Genomic DNA, 25,728 nt, shown 5'->3' on the forward strand with positions numbered 1-25,728 from the left:
AAAACCTGAATAATCTCTCTAAAGGCTGTGTTTATGCTGAAAAAGAACACTGCTATCCCCTGGGAGCGAGTGGGGTGTCAGGAAACAAAAAAGTGGAATAAAGTGTTCAAATCACAGAATCATGGAATCACAGAATGATTTGGGTTGGAAGGGACATTAAAGCCCATCCAGTTCCACCCCTGCCCTGGGCAAGGACACCTCCCACTGTCCCAGGCTGCTCCAAGCCCCAATGTCCAAACTGGCCTTGGACACTGCCAGGGATCCAGGAGCAACCACAGCTTCTCTGGGCACCCTGTACCAGGGCCTCCCCACCCTCAGAGAGAAGAATTTCTTCTTTATATCTGGCCTAAACCTGCCTCTGACAGTTTAAAGTCATTATCTCTCATCCTGTCACTGTCTGCCCAGATAAAAAAAATCCTTCTCCCACCTAAAGCACTGGAAGGCTGTAAAATCTGGCGCTCGTGCAAGGGAAGAAAGGACCCTGAGCAATTTGGATGAAAAAATGAAGGCAAAAGTTTAAAGGTTCCATACCTCACTTTATGGATTATCCCCATACAGTTATTCAGTTACCAGCTTGGCTGGAATCAGGAAATGCTCAGAAAACTTGTCTCCAAAGCACACTTCATACTGGGGTAACATCACAGTGCAGAACCCGTGGGATTCCCAAGCTACCCAGGAGCTGCTGAGATGCTCAGGAACATCACAGATGAAACACACCTTGCCCTCGGCCCCCAGGAATCCCAGGAACACAGGGAAGAGGGCAGAACCTTATAAGAAGTGTTTTGGAGCTGGGAGAGGAGCAGGGCACTGTGGTCCTTTGCCACACGGTGGCATGGGCTGATGTTAAATCAGCTCCAGCCAGGAAAGGTCTGGGCAGACCTGGGGCAGCAGGCTCAGCTTCCCTGGAGCTGTTCCTTCAGTGTCAGGCTCCAATTCAGCGCGGTAGCCTTAGACAGACTCACTGTGCTCCCAGGATCATCGCTCGACCCCAAGCCACGCTTCTGGGAAAACAAGAAGTTTCCCTTTGCCCTTTTCACCCCTGGAGTTTTTCTCACCAAGAGCTCCTTTCCATGGCTGTTTCTGGGAGTCTGCACTTCATGGACAGCCTCACCAAGTTTTCTGCTGGTTCTGTTCATTCTTGGAAGTAAAAACCCCGTACAATTCAAAACACAACATTTCTGAGCATTCCAGGAGCACAGATTTCTCTGTGTCATGGTCCTGAGGGGTTGTCCCCACTCAGCTTCTGACAGAAACAGCCTTGCCCCCTTTGCAGCACTGCACAGGCACAAGTGTTTGTGCAGCTGCACCACGAGCCCAACCAAGGACACACTGTGGTAAACCTCATCTTCTTCCTTATTTCGGACAAAAAATGAGCAAAGCCAGCATTTATCTTCATGCCTTTGTGGTTGCATTTCTACAACAAAACAAAGAAAGCTTTGTGCTTTCTTCTACAAATTTTACAAATTCTTTGTGAAGCATACAAAAGATTGTTTATTCGTGTAATTATGTAAAGAGAAACACAAATTTCGGGAACAGATCACATGGTGTGATCACAGCCATGCTCAGCCTTCCACCCCAAGCCAGCCAAACCCTAAACACATGAGAATGATAATTGATGGCAAAGGCACAAATCTCACTCTGTGGGACTGAACACTTAACATGTGCTCTGCAGTTCATGTAAAAAATGAAACTTGTGAATTTTAATAACATCTTCTCATAGGCACATAGAGAGAAATCCTATTCAGATCTTTTAGAGGAAGACAGAAGGAAGAATCACAAAACCTTCTTAACTTTTTTTAGTTTATGAACCAATATAATTGTAGAAATATGTTATGCTGCCAAAAATCAAGACATTTAAGACACTTCAGTACTAATGGGACTGACACATTTTAAGAAAAGAAAAACCCTCTCTCCTTTGTGATACCTCCTTCAGCTTAGCAGAAGGGAGCAACAGAATTCTTTTCTGCATTTCCACAAAGTTCCCAAACCTGTCTTTGCCTTTAAAAAAATGTAAATCAGAAATATGTAAACTCTGCTAGTGTTTAAGTAATTTATATACTATGGACACTAATTCCAGGTGTTAATGTATTAATGTGGCTAACGAGACAGACAAAGAATACTGCCGAAAATCTGCAAGTACTTTGAAAACCACACCTTAGACTTCCCAAGCGTGTTAGCAGGCACTCGTTCCAATAACACCCTGCTGACTCTCGGACAGATGTTCCAGCCCAGCCCACTGATGTGTGCAGAGGTTTATGGCTCTCACTTCTCCTTTAATCAACGACTGTATATTCAACTCCAGGATTAAAATAAACCATTACGAACCTATTCTGCTCTGCATCCAAGACCTAAATGCCTTTCATGCCTATCAAAATACTTTAGCTAAGCCTCTCAAAGCCCCGACTGATGTCTGTGTGGCATCTCCTCCATAAAATCCCTACCGAGTTTTAACACATTGATGGTGCAGGGGGATGCAGCTGAAACCTTCGGGGTGTCAGTGCACCTATAGGCACCATTCACCTGGAAAACATGGTCATTTGGACATTTTCATTTAATTTCCCGACCTCCGACCACTAAAATCCAATGGCCCACAATTAAACATTAAACCGTGTCAGTAAAACAGCATGAAAATACAGACACACCCAAACACAGACACGCAAACACACACACAGAGACACATTCCTGCCCCAGACCCTCAGCTGCCGTTCTCTTTCCCCGCTCCCGCCTCTCCCGAATCCGCTCCCAGCCCTCCCCTGCATCCCTCTCCTGCTTCCCCTGCTCCTGCCCTCCCCGATCCCGCATGCGCGCTCCCCGCACACCGCCGAGCCCGATCCCGCCTCTCGCGGTCTAGCTTTTTCCCTGCCCCGCCGGTCCCGATCCTGCTGCTCCTGACCCCGCTCTTCCCGATCCTGACCCCGCCGTCCCGGTCCCGCCTCCCCTGTCCCCGGTCCCTCCCCGCGCATGCGCAGCGGGCACAGCAGTGCCGGCGGAGCGGCGCGAGCGGCCCTGCAGGTGAGGTGGGTCCGCGCCTCCTCCCCGCCCCGCCCCTCACAGCGCCCGGAGCCCTCACAGCTGACCGAGCCCCTCACAGCTCCCCGAGCGCTCCATAGCTGCCGGAGCCCTCACAGAGCCCCGAGCCCCTCACAGCTCCCCCCGAGCGCTCCATAGCTCCCGGAGCCCTCACAGCGCCCGGAGCTCTCACAGCTCCCCGAGCACTCCACAGCGCCCCGAGCCCCTCACAGCGCCCGGAGCTCTCACAGCTCCCCAAGCCCCTCACAGCGCCCGGAGCTCTCACAGCTCCCCGAGCACTCCACAGCGCCCCGAGCCCTCATAGCTCCCCGAGCCCCTCACAGCTCCCCGAGCCCCTCACAGCGCCAGGAGCCCCTCACAGCTCCCCGAGCGCTCCATAGCGCCCCGAGCCCTCACAGCTCCCCGAGCCCCTCACAGCGCCGTTCGCCCTGGGCGCAGCGCCCCTCACAGCTCCCCGAGCGCTCCATAGCGCCCGGAGCCCTCACAGCCCCGCCGGGCACACAGGGCCAGCGGGCAGTCTCGCGCTCGTTGCTCGGCCCGGCCCGGCCCCTCCGTTAAGGATTGAGACTCCGCCGCGGCCCCGCACGGCTCTCCGGGCGTCTCCTGCCGCCCCCGGGCCGATCCCGCCACCGGCTGTGCCTGAGAACGGCCTGTGGCCCCCCGGGGGATATGCGGTGACACAGCCCCTCTGCCACCCGCTGCTGAATAGTCACACAACCGAATCACAGCAGCCCAGGCTGGTCTGGGGTTAAAGGGACCTTAAAGTGCATCCCGTGCCACCACCTGCTGTGGGCAGGGATAGCTTTCACTGTCCCAGGATGTTCCAAGCCCCTTGGACACTGCCAGGGATCCAGGGGCTGCCACCACCTGAATCACAGCCTGAAAATGCTTTCAGTATAATAAATTATCAGTGTAGTTTTATTTTTGCAAAGGCCCACAGGTGTCAGGGAGAGAGAGGACCAATGGAGGACGGCGGGGTAGCACAATGGAAACTGATTTTCTCCTCAGCAGTGTCTGCATGTTTTGTAGTGTTTGTACCCCTCCTCTAATCATCAGTCAATCACCCTGAAAAATGCAACTCAGTCAGTCCCGCTTGATGGATATCAATGCATAGGTCAATCCACACACTCAACAGTAACTTTTAGATGTAGCTATTTCTGCTTTTGGCTACACAGCCACTCTTCAGTGGAATAACAAAACGATTATCTGTTACCCGATATGTTAATTACCTAGACTTCAGTGTTTTCTCTTTGCACAGATCCCTTGCTTTTGCTTTTCTCAAGAGATGTATTTTTGGGAGTCCTTCACCCCACTGAGCAACACTGAGCTCCACATCTGTGGAGGAATTAATCCCAAAATAATGTGTACAAAACAAATGTATTTGCAGTTTTGTATTGCTTTAAAGAATTTTCACACTGTGATTCAGGTGGTGGTTGCCCCTGGATCCCTGGAGTGTCCCAGGCCAGGTTGGACAGGGCTTGGAGCAGCTTGGGACAGTGGAAGGTGTCCCTGCCATGACAGGGGTGGCACTGGATGGGCTTTGAGGTCCCTCCAATTCAAACCATTCTGGGATTCTGTGACTTCTCCGTGTCTTGTTTCCACCAGTAGTTTATGTAAGTCCTAGAGAGTACCTGCATGTCTAAGGCAAGATTGAATGAGAAAGAGAGAGACAGTTTGCAGGGCCAGCTGCTGTGAGAGTATCACCTCAGATATAATTAGCAATGTAATCCTCTCTCGTCATGTACTTGCTTGGCTAGACACAAACTGACCTGTAAAACATTCCTTCCATCTATTTGAGTAAATATTTCACTTCATTGTAAATCCAGTTATACCGTTATGACTATTTTATTTTGCGTAATAGCAGTGAAATTGTAAGTGAGAGTTGTCTGGGAACTGAGAAATCTGACATGGAGAAGGTAGTTGTCTCATAAATCAGAGCTTTCCTGTTTATAGCTAGATCTAGTTTAAGTGCTTCTAGACTGTTTTCCTTTTGCATTGTAAGTCCATTGAATCACTTGTGAATAACACTGATACAATTCTTCAGTTTTGGAACTGTCTTTTGTATTGGAATTTTCATATTCCTCTGCTACCTTTACCTAACATTACACCACATTTTATTCTTTACTGGCAATTTTAGGTAACAGTGGAACCAACAGGAAAAGAGAGACTGTCAGAAGTAGAGATGATGAAAGAGTACAGGGATCACAGGTGGGCTCCTGCTGTGAGATTTTATTAAGCTGCTAAATGTGTACATTTCTCTCACAACTGTAACACTGCTGGTAAAGTTGAGGTCTGCCAAAGGCTTTGACTCTGATTTTGTGATTGATTTGTGGTGGTACAGCGTTATGCTTAATGGAAGTCTTTAATAACATGTATACAGTTGTAAAGTTACACAAAGCTAAAGTCTCCCCTGCAGTATTTCAATACAGGCTGAAAAGAAAACAACATAAATTGATTTTTATGATCCAAACTATAAGAAGAGCAAAAAGCAAAAGGAGAAGCAAGAAATGCCCAAAGCCAGCTAGGAATCCAAACACACAGTTTGTATTAAATGAAAATGAGTTTTAGGTTTCAGTCACCTTTAAGTTTTAGAATAATATGATGTTTGGATTCTCTCTATGTACCACTGAAAACAGTGCAGTGTAGGGAGTGGCCAGACAATTCTAATGAGGCAACTTAGATACTTTTCTACCTGCCTAATCTGATAAACCTGTACCTAAGGTCACAGGACAGCTGGATTTGCTATGTCTGCTGGGAAGTAGCCATAAGACAGCTCCTGCATTGCAAGAGAAATAAGCTGCCAGAAGGCCAGCGATCCTGTTCTACTTACCTAAACCCCTTGTTAGTATCTTTAAATGGTAGAATAGTTCAGCAGAATTTTCCAGAGGACTTGGGATTCTTCATTTTGTTGAAACAGGAAAATGCCAAGCCTAGAGACATGAAGATTGCTAGTTTAGTCATTCTCATCCCACCTACTCTGTGTATTCTTTAGTTGGAAATGGCAAATTATTTTAGCCTGTTGGTTAATTCTCCCAAAAAGTCACCTTCAGCTAGAACAAAGCTAACTTGCCTTGACTCAAATACAGTGACACAGCCTGTTTGGACAAACACATTGGGCACTAATGCCTGGATTTAGACAAACTCTGCAGGGCACTAGAAGAAACTAGTTCCTCAGTTGAACAAAGTGTCATTAATACTGAGGAGTACAAATGTAGAAACAGATAAAGTAAATCCAGCAAAGCTCTGACACCTACAGGTGGATACAGCAAATTAGAGGCTGTTGCACCAGGAATCCAAACCCTCCAAGGATTAACCCCCCCCTCCCTAGAATGAAATAGATAAATGGTGTTGTATTACCCACATGGAAATAAAACATGGTTTACCAGTGACAGCTTCTCAAATGTGAACACTCAGAACTTTCCCCAAAGAGTATGCTTATATTAAGAATTTAATTAATATTTATTAGTTATCTGAAGCTGCTCTTTGTTCTTTAGTCAACTAAAATGATGCCAGCTTCCTCCAGTTCCTCCTACAAAATGTTTTGCCAGATGCTCCATTCTTTAACACATTTTTGTGTGATGACATTTGCAAAATATATGTGTTCCTTTACTCATAACTCACAGATTCAGATTTCTAGAGCCACTTCTGTAGTGAGAGCAATGTGAAACCAAGGAGTGCTGCTGTGGGGCTGTTCCTGTTGTGTGAATTGACCCAGACAGGTAACCCAAGGGCAACCCTCAAACCAAGCTGAAATGCAAAGAGCAGATTTATTTCACTGTACAACATATATTTCATTCTAGCTGACTTCTGATTCTTTCTAGCCCACATTTCCAATACAGATTCCTGCTGAAGGTGTGTCATTCCCAGGAAGTCAGCGCTGTTCTGCTGGGGCTTTGCGCTCACCAATACACCAGTGAGTGTTTCAGTGTGCCTGCCCTCCTGGCCCTGGACACCAGCTGGTGGCACTGGACACTGACTCTTGGCACCCAGGGAACCCACGGATCCATTTTTTGAGGTTCTGAACTCCCCAGTTGCAGCTGCAGGCTGGGGAAGCTGTGGCTGCTTGGCCCCTTTGATGTTGAAACTTCTACCAGCACACTAAAGAAAGGCGTGCAAAAGAGGGTTTTAGGGTCCACAATCTGTTCAGGTTTTTAGGTAACCAAGGTAGCTTAGTGGCTTTTCCCAAATTGTGTACAAATCTTTTGAAGTCACATTTTTATTTATTTTTTTACCCTGCTCACCCCCCCCCCCCCAGACTTAGAATCACAGGACGGTTTGGTTTGGGTTTTAAGGATCCTTTGTTTCTAAATAACTTTAATCCCTAGCTTCATGAATGGTAGGGACTTTTTAATAAGACATGAAGGGAAGATGAAAGCCCATTTTTTTTGCTGACATTTAATGCTTGAAATTGATTTGGAGATAAGATCTTTCTAGGATAGAATAAGATAATGTATCCTATTTTATTTACATTTTTAATTTATCTAGTATTTATCAACAAAATCTTTGGGTTTTAGTTGATTACACTTTTAGTTGATTACAGTTGATTGTATGAACTTATTTTTGTTATGGTTTTGAGATATGACTTTTAATGCAGTTAATTTATACTCATTAAAAATACTTCAGTGACATTCTGTGCTTTTACTGGATAAGAAAAACTGTTTTGTGCAGATAACAATGATAAACCCAGATTACAACGACACATATTTAATTCTCTTTTCATGGCATTTCAAAATCAATGTATCAGTTTAACTGCAATTAATTTCGCTTCACTAAAATCTCTCTGTGGCTCTGTGTTTATTTGTGTGATGCATGTAGACACACACAAATAAGTAGCTATTTACTTGTTGCTCATAGGAAATGAGGTGAACAGAAAGAGCAGCGCTGGGAGATTCAGGTATTAGAACTCAGGCTGGTGTGGCCTGTTTGCCTCAATCCCTTTAAAGGCCAGGCAGACAAGAAAGCAGTTTAGGATGATTATCTGCATAGCCCCCGAGGCACACCCCGCACAGTTTAGGTTAAGAAAAGATCGTTGCTGGCTCCTCCCAGATTACCGTCCCCGATCCCATTAGCCACAGGAAACACCAGGGGAATTAATTCAGCTTCTCCTCTGTAAAACGTGACTCCCCTGCAGTGTGTTTCGTGTGGTTGATACTGCAGCAATGAAGGGATCAGCACTCACTCATTCTTTTTGCAGGGTAACAGGTAAGGTATTACACTGAAATTACTAAAACTATTAAAACTCATGTAAATTTGCTATAGTTTTGACTGTATTAGATTTAAAAAGAATTCCTCTAACAGAGATAATTTTTGAACTTGCACTTCTCTGAGTGGTGTCAGAATGCCGGCAGTTACTGACAATATTTCATTCTTCTGCATGTAGTCAATGTCAAGAGTCTGAGAATCTCTTAACAAACATCATGTTCATGACCAAGATCTCAGAGCCACCATTTTTGTTTGTAGAACAGTTAATATATTCACTTTATGCCATCTCCTTGATGAGTGTCTCTAGTAGTTACTGCCTGCCAGCCTGTTCAAGGTAGTTTACAATACCTTTTGTTAACTCTTAGGTTAGCACTGCCGCAGAAGGAGATGATATAAATAACAAGGCTCAAGTCAATTGACAGACTCGTCCAGCAGTTTAGCTTGACTGTAAATTCTTGCTATTTTTGTCAAAAAGTCTATGAATAGCAAACACTGAATCACCAAACCAGCACCTACTTAATCTTTTAATGAATTATATTCTCTTGTCTCTTTTGTACATGAAAGCAGTTAGAGTCCTTTGTAAATATCAAACTTGATGATGAAATGACATTCACCTTTTATTAAGACAGGTGAGGAATATTTTTTTTTTCCCAAAGAGGGTAAAAGACATGTAGAAATAACAAATCTGTTCTGGTTGTGGTTGCAGTGAAACCCCTGGAGTTTCACAGCAGCTGTAGTATCATTCTGCTGTGTAAATAGTGTATAACTGAATTATATGAAAATTTGTTTCCATTTTTACCTAGTCTTCTCTCTGCCCTTTATCTGTGTGTTCATTTGCTTTTCCAGTATTTTGGAGTTCGCTAACAGGTAGCAAACATTTCAAATTTCAAATAATTGAACTTTTTAAATACTTTGGGAATTGAGGTGTATACCTACTGAAAGATGTGTGATCAGTGCTAAAACTACCTTTCAGACCATGGTTAAATTGTAGCTCAAGCATTCATGAACTCACTGTTCCCACTGAGCTTTTTCACTGGTACAGGCATTAGAACAACAACCTTTGCATCTTTGTTTCATTAATCATAATAATCAGGTTTAGCAAAACCCCCCAGTTATCATCATTTTTTACAGACCTTTAGAAATGCTTTGTTATTCCAGGCAATGTTAAAATTAGATACTCTGTGGTAATTTAAAACACAATTTCATTTACCAGTGCTTCCTGTACAACTGACTATCCATATCTCAGCCAATTTAGAAGATTTTTTGCTAGAAACTCTCATAATCTGCCAATCTTAGAGCATCAGATTCAAAGCCTGAACTAAGAGACAAAGATATAATTGAGTAGCTCTTAACCACTTCATTAAATATACCTGCTTCTCACTACACTATCCTATTTTTACTTAGTCTTAATCATCGAAGTTATCTTTAGTTATCTGCCTGAAACATCCCCATTAGTGCAGTTCACAGGATTTTGTATTTTGGCAGTGAAACTTTTATGCTGTTTGATCTTATATTTAGACATGCTGTTGGCTTCTGTGGGACTGCTCACAAAAGCAAAGCTTCTCAAGTACTTGCTGAATTAGGCCACAGAAAATTTTAGAGGTGCTAGCCAAGTGCTTAGGTAGTAAGCTACCCTCGTCCCTGCCTGCAGTAAGCTGACTATATTTCTTTAAAAATTTGGCTGCTAGGTAGTTATTTACACGTGACTGCAACAGGGAGAGAGAATTCATTTTAGAAGACAAGAAAACAGTAAAAATAACCTCAGAATTTCATGTGACAGGCCTAAGAATTAGCATTGCCTCTATTGTATGAATATATTTGGGGTTTAAAATAATTTCTTTCCATATATTGATATTTTAAAATGGAAAACTTACCAAAATATTTTGGTGCTAATAAATACAGGTAATCTTTTTAAGTGTGTGGTCTGCTGTGACATCCTTGTTTACCAAATCCACAGGAATTAAAAGATTTGGGCCCTCACTATTCGTGGATAGGTGTACAGGGGCACAGGGGAGCCTTACAATGGGATTACTGTCCATGCTGGCGGCTACACTGCCCTAACTGGAATCCTTCCAGCTGGGAATGCAGGCTCTTCTCTCTGTTTGAAAACGTGTTCTGAAGTAAAAGGTAGCAATTGCATTTATTAAATAACCATCCTCATTGCCAAGACAGAGCAAGACCAACATCTTCTTGTCTCTTTACTTTTTGGCTGTATAATTGTTTCTTGGCTGTTATAATAATAGACATTGCTCCTGTCATTTCAGTCAGGGGCAAAAATTCAACCCAGCCACTGGAAGCCACTGGTTTCCAGATCCTGAAATACCAGAAAGGAATGTTTTTTTGTGACAAGGCAGAGTTGTTAATTTGCAAACCCCACTGCTGATTTGCTGGGGTCCTGCAGACAGCTCCTGAGAGAGAAAGTGAGGGGTGCTGCCTGTGGAAGGTGGCCTTTGGAAGGAGCATGGAACTGCTTCTTGGGATACCTGATGCTGCAGCTGTCCTGCTGCCTGCGTGGCACCCTACTGCTCCACTGTGACCTTACAAAGAGGAGTGCTTGTATTCCAGAGGAAATGGCCGTGGGCAAGACGCTTCACTGCTGAGGGGAAGGTGAATGCCCGGTGCGACCTCACCTGTGGCAGCGCAAGGTGCTCACACTGCTTCCCCTGCAGGAAAACCACCCCTGCATGTGTGCTGAAGTGAGTGGGACTCGGCAGCTGTCGTGTTACCAAATGCAACACGTGAATAGTGTGCAAGAGGAGATAAAAATTCCTTCTGGTAGAAGTTCAGCTCAAAAGTGGGGGGAAAGAAAAGGCAACTCAAAACTGCTAGAGACATGAAAGTACAGATCAAATCCACACCTGGAGGGGACCTCCTGAAATACCCCGGGCGCTTGGCATGAGGATTCCAAGAGATTCCTTGGGCAGTGTGGTCCTGCTCTTCCCTTCTGCCAGCCGACAGCTCAGGCACATTTCCAGGTGTTTGGTGTGAGGAGCTGGGGTGTTCCCAGTCGCTGGATGACACCGCTGCCTGTGCTGGAACAGAGACGGGACTCCACCGCAGGAGATACCGTTCCTGTCCCTCGCTCAGGGACCGGGATTAAGGGGCGGCCTCTTTGCTGTCATGGCAATAGGAATGCACGGCAGAGATAAAGTGGCAGAGCTGATTAAGGCGATATCGTGATTGCCCCAAGGTACGTGACTCGGATCCTCAGGCAGCTCATGGCACCGTGACCTGGAATAGCGCTCCAGGCTGTTCCTTCCACAGCTACTGAGCTGTGTTCACGGGATGAGGAAAACGCTGAAGAACGTCTTTAGAAAGCAAAAATATCTGGTACAGAGGCAAAGCAGGAGAGAACTGCTGCTTTTACCTAAGCACTATTTTTACTTCTTAGCACCCTTTTTATCGGTGCAGGAACGTAATGCCCCTCTAGGAACATCAGCACTGACCTGTCCCAAATTACCACCTTACATCTGTCCGAAGGAGTGCAATATAATTCAGCAAAGTCATTAGTCACAATATTACTAACTTTTTTTTCCAGAATTAAATATAAGGGAATGGCTCCCATTGATTGCACTGAGCTGTCAGTCAAGTTTAGCAAATTGAAAGGCACAGACAAAATATTCAAGTCAATTGGGCAGCACAGCAATTATAGATTTGGTGTATAAATGAAATAAAATCGGTTAGACAGCAAAGAAACACAGAGCTCACCTCTGCCAGTTAGAAGAATCTTGCAAGTATTTTGTAATACTCTGGGTATATTCTCTTCTGCATTCACCTCCACATCATTCATCCCTTTCCAGTCAAGGAAAGTTATTAGTCTGATTTCTGGGTTAAAAAAAAAAAAAGGAAAATAATTTTAGATTATAGAAATATCCCTGATATTTCATCTCTTCTTTTTTATCACTTGACTACAAGGAAATAGGAGAACTAAATAGTCATAGTGGTGGTGATTCTGCTGGTGCCAGTATGATATCTTTTTCTAATGTTATCTGGAGAAGCTATAAAGAATTTTTAAGAGAACTTTCTGAGAAATAGAAACCAACAATTTTTGTTAATTCAGCATTATTAACTTGAAGTTCTTTCTTTTGGTTCAAAGTTTCCTCTGGTAATGGAAGCCATCACTTACTGATTTCAAAATCCATTGAAAAAAAAAGTAGAGGTTCTGGAGCTTCTCCAAGTAGAATGCAATTATATGAATGTACTTTATTAAGGGATTGACTTTTCAGAATACAGAGTCCAATGGTCAAGTAGCTGAGTAGAAATTGCTCCAGATACTCTTTTAATCTTTATTTAAGAATGTTCTTAATTCATATTCTTCTTAATGGACTTTCTTTAGAGACGCATTTCTGAGTATCTCTGAAGTTTCAGAAGGCTTTTTGTCCCTTTGAGAGGGCTGGTGCAGCTCTATGAAAGGGTTCTAAATGTGGATCTATGATCTGTTCCCACCACTAAGCATCTTGAAAAGAACAGAGCTGCACTGTGTGACTTTGTGGAATAAAGTCCATTAGAATTGTTGGAAAAATAATTCATCCAAGTATGTGGTAGATATTGTAATATCTGAATGAATAAATTTTATTGAAATATTTACTACAAAAATAATTATGCAGAATTCGAGATAAAAGCTGGACAATGAACTGCAGGAGTTAGCACCACACAGGCCTGTTGTATCACCTAATCCCCACAGGACTCTTCAATTTTTGTATATTTTTTTAGGAAATCTGTCTTTTAAAACCCTATATATGCTGCTGAATCCTAATACTGGTTTTGCAGACTTGGGAACCCAAGGTTTGTCTGTTTCACAAAGTTTCTATAATTAATGATGCAGCAGAGATGTGGTTAATTTGATATAAAAAATGCTCTTTTTTGTTATGCTTGCAGCTATTTTCCTATAGAAATAAGAGAAACAGAAGGGTGATCTTATACTGAGTAAGAATTTCCACTTGAGCCATGTAAAGGATTTGTTTAAACATCACAGTGGCTGATTACTGTGTTTGTACTTGCTTTATCTTTCTGTCATATAGAAGGTCTTCAGAGCAGGACCTACCTTGTATTAGAAATAATGGTAGAGAAAAAATCTGTTTCTGACTGGACAGAGTCCTGGGTTCAGTTTTCATGTTAGAGGAGAATCATCACAGATGTGACTCCAAACCCCAAGAGTGCAGGGAAGAATACAGTGAGGGCCCGCGGATTGGAGACAATCTGTCTATCAAGTACCAGTCCATGCCTGACTGCCCAAACCTTCAACGACTCCATAACCAGGAGCACATGGCGTTTGGCTTTATTCTGCTATTTTGGAGCTTCTGTTGTAGGTTTTCAGTGAATATTTTATTGTTTCTACAGGTACTGCAATAGCTGCAGGAGTTTTGCTGCAAAATGAGCAACCATACTCCTCGCTGATAGAGAGCAGTGTGTATCTGGCAAATATGAGTTCAGGTAAGAATTTGTCTCTGATGTGCCATTCATAATCAATGCTTAGAACAATTCTGGGAAAAAACCCACAAAATTAAAAAAACCCTCAGAAATTGTATCCATGTTTGCAAACTTAAATTGTCTCCAACAAAACCAAACTGCATTATTTCATCAACATATTATGGTGATAATATGTTGATCTTTTCCCTTAATTCTCATTGTGTAAGATCTCTTAATTGAAGAAGCTGTGCCATTTTTGTGTTGAGAAACTACCTAGCTCTCTGAAAATACAAATCTGCCTACAGCAAAACTCCTCTTTCTAATTATTTAAACTATTACAGGATGCAATTATTTCTTACCGTTTCAGATGAGTATTTGCAAACTTCCTAGATTTAGTAGGAAAATAACAATGTGCAGTATTTTATTTTTCTCACTTCTGTCTGCATTATCATTTGATATATACTGAACCATTTCTGGGAAGAGGAAGATAAAAATAATTAAATACAAGAAAGGAATGTAGTTAATTAGAAAATATTTTTCACATTTCTTGGATACAGGTAGCATTTGAAATAGCCTTTTTCATCTCCTTTCTCTTCCATTCAACCCCCAAAATAAAAAACATATTTACATGTTTTCTCACCTGTTGATATCAGCTCCACTGATGAATGAAGAGTCAAGGGTTTGAACATTTTCCTTTCCTCACATGATATCACTGCTGATGTTTCAGGCCTGGTACCCACAGCGAACATTGCCATGTCTCTGTAAGAGCTGGGCAGCAGCAGTCAAAGTTCAGGCCCTCAGTTCCTAGTCAGTGCCTGGAAGAAGCAGATTTTTGCCTGGGGAATTTGTTCCAGAAGGGAACTTTCTCTTATGCAAATTCCTCTGTACAAGTTACTGGTTTTATGGTACAAGAAGAAACACATACGTATTTTGGGAAAATGCAATGGGATTAATTTGTTTATTGACAAAGTTAAAGTGGATTTTCTTGATTTCCCCAGCCTTCCCCTTTCAGTGCAGTCTGATGTACTGACATGGGGATGACAGAGGCTTTGACATCACTATAATCCATTCTGCACACAGTTGCTTTTCCAAGTGCTGCAATCTTTCTGGCCACCTCATTCTCCTGCTCAGCACACTGGAAGCAAAGTGGGAAGCAATTTGCGACCTCATAGCTACCTTCAGAAGCCTGAGGCACTCAACTGATACACCTTCTCCTCCTCATTATCTGCTCTCTTAGGCTGTAGGGTTAACAACTTTGCTTCATAAAAAAACTGTGCCCTGAAAAAAAAAAACCAAAACAACCCAGCCTTTTGTTTTGGATAACAAATTGTGTTTTGTTTGAAGATGTGAATGGTCCAAGCAAACAGTCTACAGTTCATCATGTACTGAAGCATTTCAGCAGGAACACACTAATCCCAATCATTACACAGCTAATGATGCATTTTGGAGCAGCGAAGTGGAGGAGGAGAGGTGGCTGTGGAATGAAGAACCAAGAGGTGGGGGAGTATAATGTGCTTCCTTACAGATCTCTCAGGAGGCAGAGCCTCCAGCTACATTTTGATTGTTCTGTTGAATGGAGTATTTTGTGTCTTAGTGAGTTTCGAATGCCTACTGTTGAGCAGGAATTAAATACTCCCATTGTTTATGACACACATTTTGGTTGTTCCCAGCGCGTTTTGAAAACTACCTACTTGACATGCAACTATTTTCATTAAGCGGTAGAACAGTTTGTCCCGAGCAGACGCAATCCCTGTGGAAAGGAGCAGGCCGGGGCTGGCTGGCAGCAGCGCCTTCATCCTCCGTTACCATGGCGACAGCTCAGCCCCGGGGACCAGCTGCCGAGCGCGCTCGGGGATGCTGCGCTCCGCTCCTGCAACTTCAGCGCCGAGCAACCTGCCCTGCGCTCAGAGCGCCCCGGGCAGCGGCACCGGGCGGAGCTCGTGCCGCACAGCCATGCAGCCTTCCCCCCGCAGGCGCTCGGCCGTCAGCATCTTTAGCCACTTCTTCCAGGGGCGGAGGCATTCCTCCTCCGACCCCCTTCTCCGCCTCAGCCAGCGGCGCCGCAGCTCCGTGGTGGAGCTGCTCTCCTCGTCCACGCACCGGGTTATGGTGGCTCTGTCCTCGCTCAGCCCCGAAGAGCTGGATGCAACTTTTCCTGAAAAAAAAAGTAAAGTACTTTTAATTGAGACTGTTGGCAGTTCTGGGTATTTTCTCGGTATTACTATAGTTTTGTTCTGTTAACTGTATTTTTAAAGTGTAGATAAAATAGTGGGGTTTTAATTTTCTTCCTGTATTTGGTATTTTATATTTTGTTCACTGATTCCTTGTTCAGGTGTTAATACATGCTTTTTACTTCAACAGCTCAGTTATAAACAACAAGTAAAACAAAAGCAAACATTCATGCACACTCCAAGGACATGGTTAACTATTTTAGATTTCAGGTTGAAGAGGACTGTGACTTTTTCTCAGCAGCAAACTTACCTCTAACTTCATCAGAAAAAATAACTGGCAGTAATGCAATCATTTTTTTTCCCCTCATAACAATGAGTTTGAAATACATATTGCACGTATTGATGGTGTTTGTGAGCTCACCGTGAGGCTGAACTGGTACTTTTCAGTGGGCTCCTGGCTAACGTGGCTCTGCCTGTGTCGCAGGGAGCTCGAGGCGCCCCACGGCCAAGTACACGAAGGTGGGAGAGCGGCTGCGCCACGTCATCCCTGGGCACATGCAGTGCTCCATGGCCTGCGGCGGCCGTGCCTGCAAGTACGAGAACCCTGCGCGCTGGGCCGAGCATGAGCAGGCTCTCAAGGGCCTCTACTCCTCCTGGTGAGCAGCTCAACACGGCAAAATAGCCGGGCTTTCTAAAATCAGCTGCTAAGTGTAAAACATAACGAGAATTTGATCTGGAATTAGGACCTGATGTGGTGGCCATCATACACAGTCCCGGAAAGACAGTGAAAGACTCCTGTTGACTTACAGTGGGTTTGGTTCAGATTCAAAGGAAACCTGTCTGTCATGAATTATAAAAAAGCTGTTCTGGGCTACTAAGGATTAGGATCCAAATGAATTAAACATGTTAATAATAGAATTGAAAAGTAAAAAGTGTTTTCTGCAGATGAAATAATGTGGGCATGTGTTCAAGAAGGATGTTCATGTGCAGCAAGAGTCTTGACATTCTTACTGTGTTTTTCTAACAGCAAATGCTTAAACAGCATTTGCAAACCTCAAAGGAACAAATAGGGATCTGGGTCCAGATTTCTGTTTAAAGGAATTTTTACTTATGTCCTGGCATTTAAGCTCTTCCAGTAATTGTCTTTTAATAATGTTCTATCTGTATCAGTTTAATGAGATTTAGCACTAACACTATGGCGTAGCAGAATTTTTAAAACTAATTTCTAATTAATTACCAAGGTATCTGTCTTTTTCTTGAATATAATGGTATTCTTATTTTGGGAAACTTGTACCCAGGAAATTATTCATTATAACATTATTACTTACTTTTCTAATTTCTCAGGATAACAGATAACATCCTGGCTATGGCTCGACCCTCAACAGAACTAATTGAAAAGTACAACATTATTGAGCAGTTTGAAAGGTAACAAATTCAGTCATTATTTATTGTTAGTATTGCTGGTGTAATTCCTGATCCATTTTCTCTTTCAACATAGATTTGGATTGTTGATAAAGATCCTTTCATTTTAATGCTCTACAGGTAAAGATTTATTCACCACTAAGAATAAATGTGTGTTTCAGAAAATAAGGGATAATGAGATTTTGGATGCCTGAATACTTTGACTCATTTATTCCTTCCCTAAGATGTGGCATAAAATCCATAATTAACCTTCAACGTCCTGGGGAGCATGCGAGCTGTGGGAACCCCCTGGAGCAGGAGAGCGGCTTCACCTACCTTCCTGAAGCCTTTATGGAGGCTGGCAGTAAGTTCCCTCCTGCTGCTGTTCTTCTTTAATTATTGACTTTGGCATTTAAGGATATTTTTACTTGAATTCCCATGAGTTAAATGCAGCTGTGTAGGAAACATTGCACAAAATGTGAAACCTGGCAAATACAATGAAGTGCAAATAACACAATTTTGAAGACTGTGTATTATGCAGAGAGAGATGGAGGGTTTGTGTTCAGGTGTTTCTAAAGGAAGGACAACAGTTCCCTTTTTCTTTTTCTTCTGCATTCACAAATATCTGAGCCATTAATGGTGTGTCACATTCTGGTACACTCATGTTTTCTTACCTAGACTATAAAAGGTCATTTCACTGCTCCTGACAGTATTTTTGTATTTTCTTGTTATGGTAAGAAGAGAGAAAGTGCCTCTCTGTAAGAAGCAGATACTGACTGAAGAAGTGCTTTTATTTCTGAAAAGAAAAAATTGCCCTCATTCTATATATAGCTGAGTAATTTTGCATGAATCACAGTTTTGTTACACCTTTTACATTCTAGCTGAACTTGAGTTTGACAAATCTTTGCTATAGCTAGCTTTGTGTATCTATCAAGTTTCAATAGCAAGCATATGCTGAAATGGGAAAAGAATCTCTTGCAAACAAGATGTAGTCAGATTTTAAGCTCCATTATGCAATTCTAGTACTATAATTCTTTTTAGTAATCTCCTCTGCAAATAGTACTCCACCTTTCACATTTGGTGTGGCAGAAAATCACTGTCTCTCTCTTTTTATTTCAGTTTATTTTTATAATTTTGGATGGAAGGATTATGGAGTGGCATCTCTCACGACTATCCTTGACATGGTAAAGGTGATGTCTTTTGCCCTGCAGGAGGGGAGGGTGGCTGTTCACTGCCATGCAGGACTTGGGAGGACAGGTATGTGCCCTGTGCAGGAGCAGCACCAGGGTTCCTCTAGAAACTCCAGCCATCTCTGGTTATAAACCAACAAGAACTGGGCTAGATTCTGTGTCATTGCAAGATAGGCCTATATAAAATGGTTAGAAGTGCCTAACTACTGTGTCCAAATGTCCTCAGTGGCTAGAGAAGATCAGTTTTAGTATATTAAAACCAAAGACCTGTAAGGTTAGAGAAGTTCTTATTTTGTATAATTGTTCCATTACATTCAAATGTGATAGCTGCTTTTGGAGGGGAAAAATTCCCCTGGTACACTTTCATTGTCCAGTATTCATAGCACATTCACAAACCTGCCACTCACTCTTGGATCAGGTAGATTTGGTGGAGCACCTAAAATTTTATTTGTTTCTTTCAAGTCCTTTTTGGTTGTGCCCTTCCCATAGAAGCCACCATTGCTCCCATGTTGGTGAATGGCAGAACTCTTGGAGAGGCTGTGGGGTGCTCCCAGTGCAGTGGGAGCAGGGCTTCACTGTCTTGTGCTTCTTCACAGGCAATTGCATTTAAGTAACAGCATCATGTAACAGAGGACACTGTGTCTCATCTATATTATTTTCTATCCCATATTTCCACTGAGTATTTGTTTTAGTCTGACAGTTCCTTCATTAATCCTTTCTTTGTATTTTCCAGGTGTTCTAATAGCTTGCTACTTAGTTTTTGCCACCAGAATGAGTGCTGACCAAGCAATTCTGTTTGTCAGAGCCAAAAGGCCCAATTCCATCCAGACACGGGGGCAGCTGCTGTGTGTCAGGGAGTTCTCCCAGTTCCTGGTCCCCCTCCGCAACGTCTTTGCGTGCTGCGAGCCCAAGGCACATGCAGTCACCCTGTCCCAGTACCTGACCCGCCAGAGGCACCTGCTCCACGGCTACGAGAGCAGGCACCTCAAGCACGTGCCAAAACTCATCCACCTGGTGTGCAAGCTGCTGCTGGATATGGCTGAGAACAGACAGGTGGTAGAGGCAGAGCTGCTGGACATCCCAGACCTCTCAGCTGAGATTGAGAAGACCGTGTCCCAGCTGGAATCCACGGAGCTTGAGCGGGATCTGGCCAGGCACGACAGCGACGCGTCGGACTCGTCTCACACCCACTCCTCTGCTCTCGACACCCAGGACTCGCACTTCTCCCTGGGACATGAATGTGATTCCTTTTGTAAAAGAAGGAATGTCGAATGCCTTCAGCCTCTTACTCATCTGAGAAGGCGTCTGAGCTACAGTGAGTCAGACCTAAGGAGAACTGAGTTTCTTTTAGAACAGGATGACACTGCCTGGACAGTGCCTGCTCAGATCTTAGTGAACAACAAAGTCAAGCAGAATAGTGGGGAGGAAAGTTCTGACACAGGTGAGGCAAAGCCACAGCTGGAGTTAAACAAAGAAGCATTAGTGCGTAACACGTGCATGTTCTGGAGTCAAGGGAGATTTAGTTTGGATGGACGAAGGGATGGCTCCTATCACAGAAGGAACTCTACCAAAGAAGTACAACGCAGCAGGACCTTTTCCTCAGGCCTCGCATCCATCCACCATCCCAAGGAACCTGAGATGGTGAGGCACAGCTTTGCCAACGAGACTGCTCACAGGAAAGACCACAAGACCAATATATATGGCAGGAGAGTCTATCTCTCCGAAGACTCTGACTCTTCTTCTTCCTCTTCCAAAGTGAACTTTTCCATTGGATATGAAAGCCAGGGTAGTAGGGAGGTGTCAGAGACAATTCCACACATTGTTCTGCAGTCAGAATTAAGTTTGGAAGCCCGAAGAGTTTTGGCAGCCAAAGCACTTGCAGATATAAATGAATTTCTGGGAGAGGATGAAGTGAAGCAGAAGGTAGAAATGTGGCAGGTAATTTTTAACTCGATTCCATGCTACAGGCGGTGCATATTTCACCTCAGTGAATTCCTGGAATGGCAAAAATGCCACATGAAGCTTTGAAATGGCACATTGGGATAGCAGTTTATATGAGGTGTGGGGTCAGTTCTTTCACAGGCTGGCAAAATGCACCTACACATTCTGGTCTGTAGCAGGAGGGTGGAGGTTCTGGTTATGTTCAGGTTCCTAACTGGGGGAAATGGATGCCATTATCTCTGGTTGTAACCTGGCTGCTGGTGGCACAGAAGTAGTCCAGGTTTTAAGGGTTTGAATTAGTTTTAATCAGTGCTTTCTCAGAACTAATCAGAGGATTCATGAGTAACAGAAAAAGAATTTAGTAGAAACTTAATTGCTTATCCTCAAACCCAAATCCTCTTAGCAACATTTGCTTTGAAGTTGGAATGCAAAGCTGGTTTATGTATTCCAGTGGAGTATTGGGAGGTTATCAGCTGCACTGCCGCTGTCATCCTTCTGTTTTAAAGAATCACTTGTATTATTGCTGATTAATGTTGACATCCTGGAAAAAAAATACAATTTTTAAAATAACTCTTAAGTCTTTTTTTGTTGGAACATAAGCAGCCACATACTGCTACAATCAAAGAGAATGTTGGCAAAGCTAAATGGATGATGCGTTTTCAGTTTTGTTTGTTTTTGTTGTTGTTTTGTTTGTTTGTTTTTTTGTTTTAAGAAAGAACTGAATTCTCGAGATGGAGCTTGGGATAAAATCTGCACCGAGAGAGATCCTTTCATCCTCTGCAGCTTGATGTGGTCATGGATAGAGCAGCTGAAAGAACCTATTATATCCAAAGATGATATTGACATGCTGGCAAAAAATTGCACAGAATCCCAGGATGCACTCCACTTGCTGAGAAAGGTACATATTGGATCTGGCCATTCATTCTTTAACTTCAGGCAAGGGAATTGCACTTTCAAAAAGCCACTTCAGTCTCTTTCAAAATCAGAATGAGAATTCATTCTGCATTGAATTGTGTGAGTTGTCTGGATATCTCTGGATATCTTCTAGTCCAAGTGTCTTGCTCAAAACAGAATTATCTAGAGCAGGCTGCTTGTGAGACAGATGCTCCAGCCCCTTAATTAAGCTGGAAAAGGGATGGGAAGGGGCACCCACAAAGATCTGTTCCTCTCTTTCTTCCTCCTTGCAAGCACTGCTCAGGTGCCTATCTGCCAGCTTCCAGTGGTGGTGGAGACTTGGAAGGACAGAGAGAGGTGCAAGATGGGGAAAAGAGCCCTGAAATGCACAGCATTTTAGGCTGAAAAGATCAAATCTCAGCTTTCCTATGCCAATTCACAGGAAGGCTTCTATTCGTGGTATCTTGAAGTTCCCAGAAATTCCGAGGAATTCCTGGAGTAGGTTGTGGCACTCAGGAGATGAGTTTTCCCATCGTGACTGAAATAATTATGCAGAGGCTCTTTAGGCTGGTGGGAATTCCCCACCAATTCCTGCACATGAAGATTTCAGCACAGGAAAGTTAAACACCACAACCTGGTGTTTAAACAGCAGTTAACAAAATCTGAGTGCTAAACTGCTTTTCATGGAAATATTTCTTCCAATGAGCTGCTGTCCCTTTTCCCCACCAGGAGCAGTATCAGACCATCCTTTGTATTTTACACTGTGTGGTGAACCTGCAAGTGCTGCCAGCTGATGTGGAGGAGGCCTTACTTGCTCGTGCTATTAAAGCTTTCACTAAGGCAAGTAATCCCACGTAACTGTGTGTGATACTGTATTTACTTGGTTTAAATCATGAAGGGCGAATCAATCAACAGAGGGAGGCTTCTGTGAGAAAGGTGACAGTAATTCCTTCACACTTCAGTGTGAAGTTTATTTATTTCAGAGTTTACATTTTATAATAATCACATACATAAAGGGTTGGAAATGTTCTCAAAAAAATTAAATTCTGTCACTACAGCCTTAATCCTGGACTCTCATTTTTTTCCTTCTGGACCAGTGCCAGTTTATGGACATCTTCAAATTAGGGAAAAGATAATTTTAAAGGGTGACACTGACTAATCACTGGGCTGGGAGTAGCTTACTAAAGGCTTTGGTAGATTCTGTATCATGTAAAGTCTTTCCATCAGGTTAAATAATTTTCTGAAATTACTGCAAGTCAGTTCTGTTCCAGGCATGTACCACAGGATGTGAATAACTAATTTTTACTTTGGGCTCATTCAGTAACAGTGACAGGTGAAGCTATTGCTCAGCTTAGATTTCTTCTCAGATTCAGCCAATGAAATCTGAGCTTGAACTGAATGTTCACTGTGCTGCTTCCTCATCTCTTGTAAATCTGCTGGTTAAAACAATCACCACATTTCTTCTTCTTCTGCTTTATTTTAATGTCTAGTAGCATAAAACTGAAAACACCTAGCATTAAGCACTCCATCAAAAACACACCTTTGATAAATCTCAAAGCTTTTTTTTAAAATGTTTTGCGTCTACTTTGCATTTTGCTGTATGGCATCTCTTTAACAACTGAACTGAAACTTCTCTCTTTTATTAGACAAGCTTCAATTCTGAGAATGGGCCATATGTTTACAATACCTTGAAAACTGTATTTAAACAAGCACTGGAAGAAAAAAGGAAAAGGAGTAAAGAAGGACTAGAGAATCCTTCTTGATTTCTACACAGCTCTGCCGAAGCATTAGATGGGCCTACAAAATTATTTTGCATTTTCCAGACACTGTATTTTGTTCTACCTGGCATGATCTACCTAACTTTAGGTCATAGAAGTTCTTAACAAATAATTTTATTTTTTTAGAGGGAGTGTTAGTGGCAGTTGTTCAGTCTCCATAGCTTCAAAGAAGAGCTCCATGTGACCATTCTCTGTAGCATTTTGTTCCAGGTACAGGTTTTTTATCTTGCGAAGTGTTCTCCTGTTCTCAGACGTGTTTATTGATTTAGAAACCTCTGTTATGGGCAAGAAGCATTCTTTTCAAGTCATGCGATTGCCATAAGTTCAGTGCCATGATCCCCAAAGGTTTAATGGATTGAGTTAATATTTATGTATTACATATGTTTATATTAATAATATTTGATTTCACTTTGCAGAAAATAAATACTGACTGAACCTGTGAAACTGCTTTTGCTTTCAGAAATTTTGAAGTAAGACCAACATTAATAATGGATAGATTGACAGATCTTGAGATCTGTTATTGGCAGCAGACAATATTTTTCCTTCAGATCTCTTACATAATTGTAGCCAAAGTATTTCTAGAAGGTGTTGCAGTAGAGAAATGCACTGTATTGAGCAGTAGTCATCAAGCCCTAATTCAGACTTTTTTTGGCTGAGAAAGCTTCAAACTGTTTTTAACAGAAAATTGATTGAGGCATTTTAAGTGCTTTGAATAAGAGTAAAATTTTACTTTATTAATTAAACTTCTATTGCTCTTAAGTGAAAAAACACTTCATAAAGAAATCTTCATAAGGATATGATTCTGTCCATACTTACATCCAGCAAATACTTGCATAAAGAAGTGTGATATAATAATGCTAAAAACCCGTTAATCAAAACCTTACTAGCTGCAATATACTTTGCAGAATCATCTTTATCTAATAAAACAGAAACAGCTGGGTCATCATCCTAACACAGTTTTGGATTACAGACTTAGGATCTGGACTTGAATGCCAGTTTGCAGAATGAGCAGTTCATCCAGTTTGATAGATTTAAGTAGTTAAACAAGAATCTATCCTTTTCAGAAATATTTTTATTCATTTCTGTAAATGACTAACATTTAGAGTTAAAAATAGACCAGTTTGAAATACAGGTAATTTATACATGCCTCAATTGTTGGATGATTTTATATCAAATTCAAATGAAAACAGCTACTTTGGTAGAATCATCCTAAAATAGGCACCCTTCAAAGGAAAATATCACATGTGAATCACAAACAAAATCCAGCTTTGCAAAGAGGCAAGGCACACAAGAGGCAGTTCCGTGTTAGCATTAGCAGTCAGACTAAGTCAAATACCATGTTCTAATCTACTAAATGCTCCTTCTTCCGTGTCTGCTTTGGTGCTCTTCTATCTCACACACCCAAGAGATTCACATACTGCAGCCCTGAGTTAAGTTTTTGCAACATTGAAATGGCTGTGGTCGGTACCATTGCTGGGGATAAATTACTAGAGAACTAAAGAAAATGTGTGCACCACCCCAGGCTGGACTTGAATAGGCACAGGAATTTTGGAAAGATGAGAACAAGGTAGCAGACCAAATAGAACAATGTAAAAATCAACTGAAAATAAAAGGAGGAAACGGTAAACGAGTTATCTGTGCACTCTTGGGGATTTATTTATCGTGGGTGCAAAGCAAAATCAAAAGTTCCCAAATGCCCAAAAGATGGGAAATGTGGAATGTACTCCATAATAGTGTATCAGACCTCTGGATCCTTAAAACAATTTTATCATGGTGGAATAGTGGTAGCTTGAGCTGGTGCCTCTGGGGAGCCCTGAACAAAGAACCCCTGGGCTTTTATACCCTCTCAACTGAAGTGTGACAGTTGTGTCCGAGTGCCCGGTCACTGGCTGGCACTACAGGTCCCCAGGCCCTCTGCTGAGTCATCCCTCTCCTACAGTCAAGTTCAGTCTGCCAAATTTGGCTTTTCTCTCTGATCGACCACTAGGACCACAAGAACACATTGTAAAAATGCCAGTTCTTGCTGGAACATTCCTGTTGCGTGACAGCCCTGAAGGCAGAGCGGGTACGTGTAGGGATGGATGTAGGTTCGTAACGCTGCTCCCAGCCGCAGTGCACACATCAGAGCTCCTGGGACACGGCCCGGCTCGGCACCGCTGGGAGTTACAAAGCGTCCTCAAGGAATCAACACGCGTTAAAACACACTATTTAGCCTGGGATTTTAAGCTGTTTCTCAGTTAATCTTTTAAAAGGCCTAAACAAGTCTCCTATGAATGGTTTCTGTCCCTGGCACGTTCAGTTCCATCCCCGAATGCCCCTCGGCGGTCACAGCGCAGTGGCAGGAGGCGGGTGCTCACTCGGAGCCCCGTTCGGTGGGGAGAGCGCTCCACAGAGCGAGCCCTGCCGACCGGGATGGCCGCAGGCCGGGAAAGCGGGGCGGGCAGCTCAGGGCCTGCCGGGGCCGCCCACGGTTCCGCTGGCACCGCTGACGTCTCCTCCGGCCGCGGGGCTGTCTGTGCTCCCGGTTCCCACGAAGCCAGGGCCGGGGCCGTGGCTCTGGGCTCGGGCTGCTGCCTGCCCGGCGCTCAGCACTGCCCGTGCCGTGCCGTGCCGTGCCGTGCCGTGCCGTGCCGTGCCGTGCCCATGCAGCGGGACCCGGCGGGCAGCACCGCCTCGGCGGCGCGGCACGGCACGGCACGGCACGGCACGGCA

At 43.2% G+C, this 25,728-nt stretch overlaps 1 protein-coding gene across 5 annotated transcripts; it reads left to right on the forward strand.

Moving 5' to 3' along the window:
- The first annotated feature begins 287 nt into the window (after nt 1-287).
- PTPDC1 (protein tyrosine phosphatase domain containing 1) lies at nt 288-24,646 on the forward strand. Of its 5 annotated transcripts, none has more exons than XM_033071471.1 (11): nt 2,966-3,012; nt 5,168-5,238; nt 13,573-13,665; nt 16,297-16,468; nt 17,157-17,237; nt 17,459-17,577; nt 18,333-18,470; nt 19,137-20,341; nt 21,057-21,242; nt 21,968-22,078; nt 22,885-24,646. In XM_033071471.1, exons 3-11 carry the CDS (start codon nt 13,656-13,658, stop codon nt 22,999-23,001), a joined length of 2,139 nt encoding a protein of 712 aa, XP_032927362.1. In that variant the 5' UTR covers nt 2,966-3,012; nt 5,168-5,238; nt 13,573-13,655; the 3' UTR covers nt 23,002-24,646. The 5 variants fall into 5 exon arrangements, with proteins under 5 accessions (XP_032927360.1, XP_032927362.1, XP_032927365.1 ...); XM_033071472.1 differs by having other exon boundaries at nt 2,975-3,017; XM_033071469.2 differs by lacking the exon at nt 5,168-5,238 and having other exon boundaries at nt 288-3,012.
- The last annotated feature ends 1,082 nt before the right edge of the window (nt 24,647-25,728 follow it).

Source organism: Catharus ustulatus, chromosome 13, assembly GCF_009819885.2.
Source record: "Catharus ustulatus isolate bCatUst1 chromosome 13, bCatUst1.pri.v2, whole genome shotgun sequence".
Taxonomy (NCBI): Eukaryota; Metazoa; Chordata; class Aves; order Passeriformes; family Turdidae; genus Catharus; species Catharus ustulatus.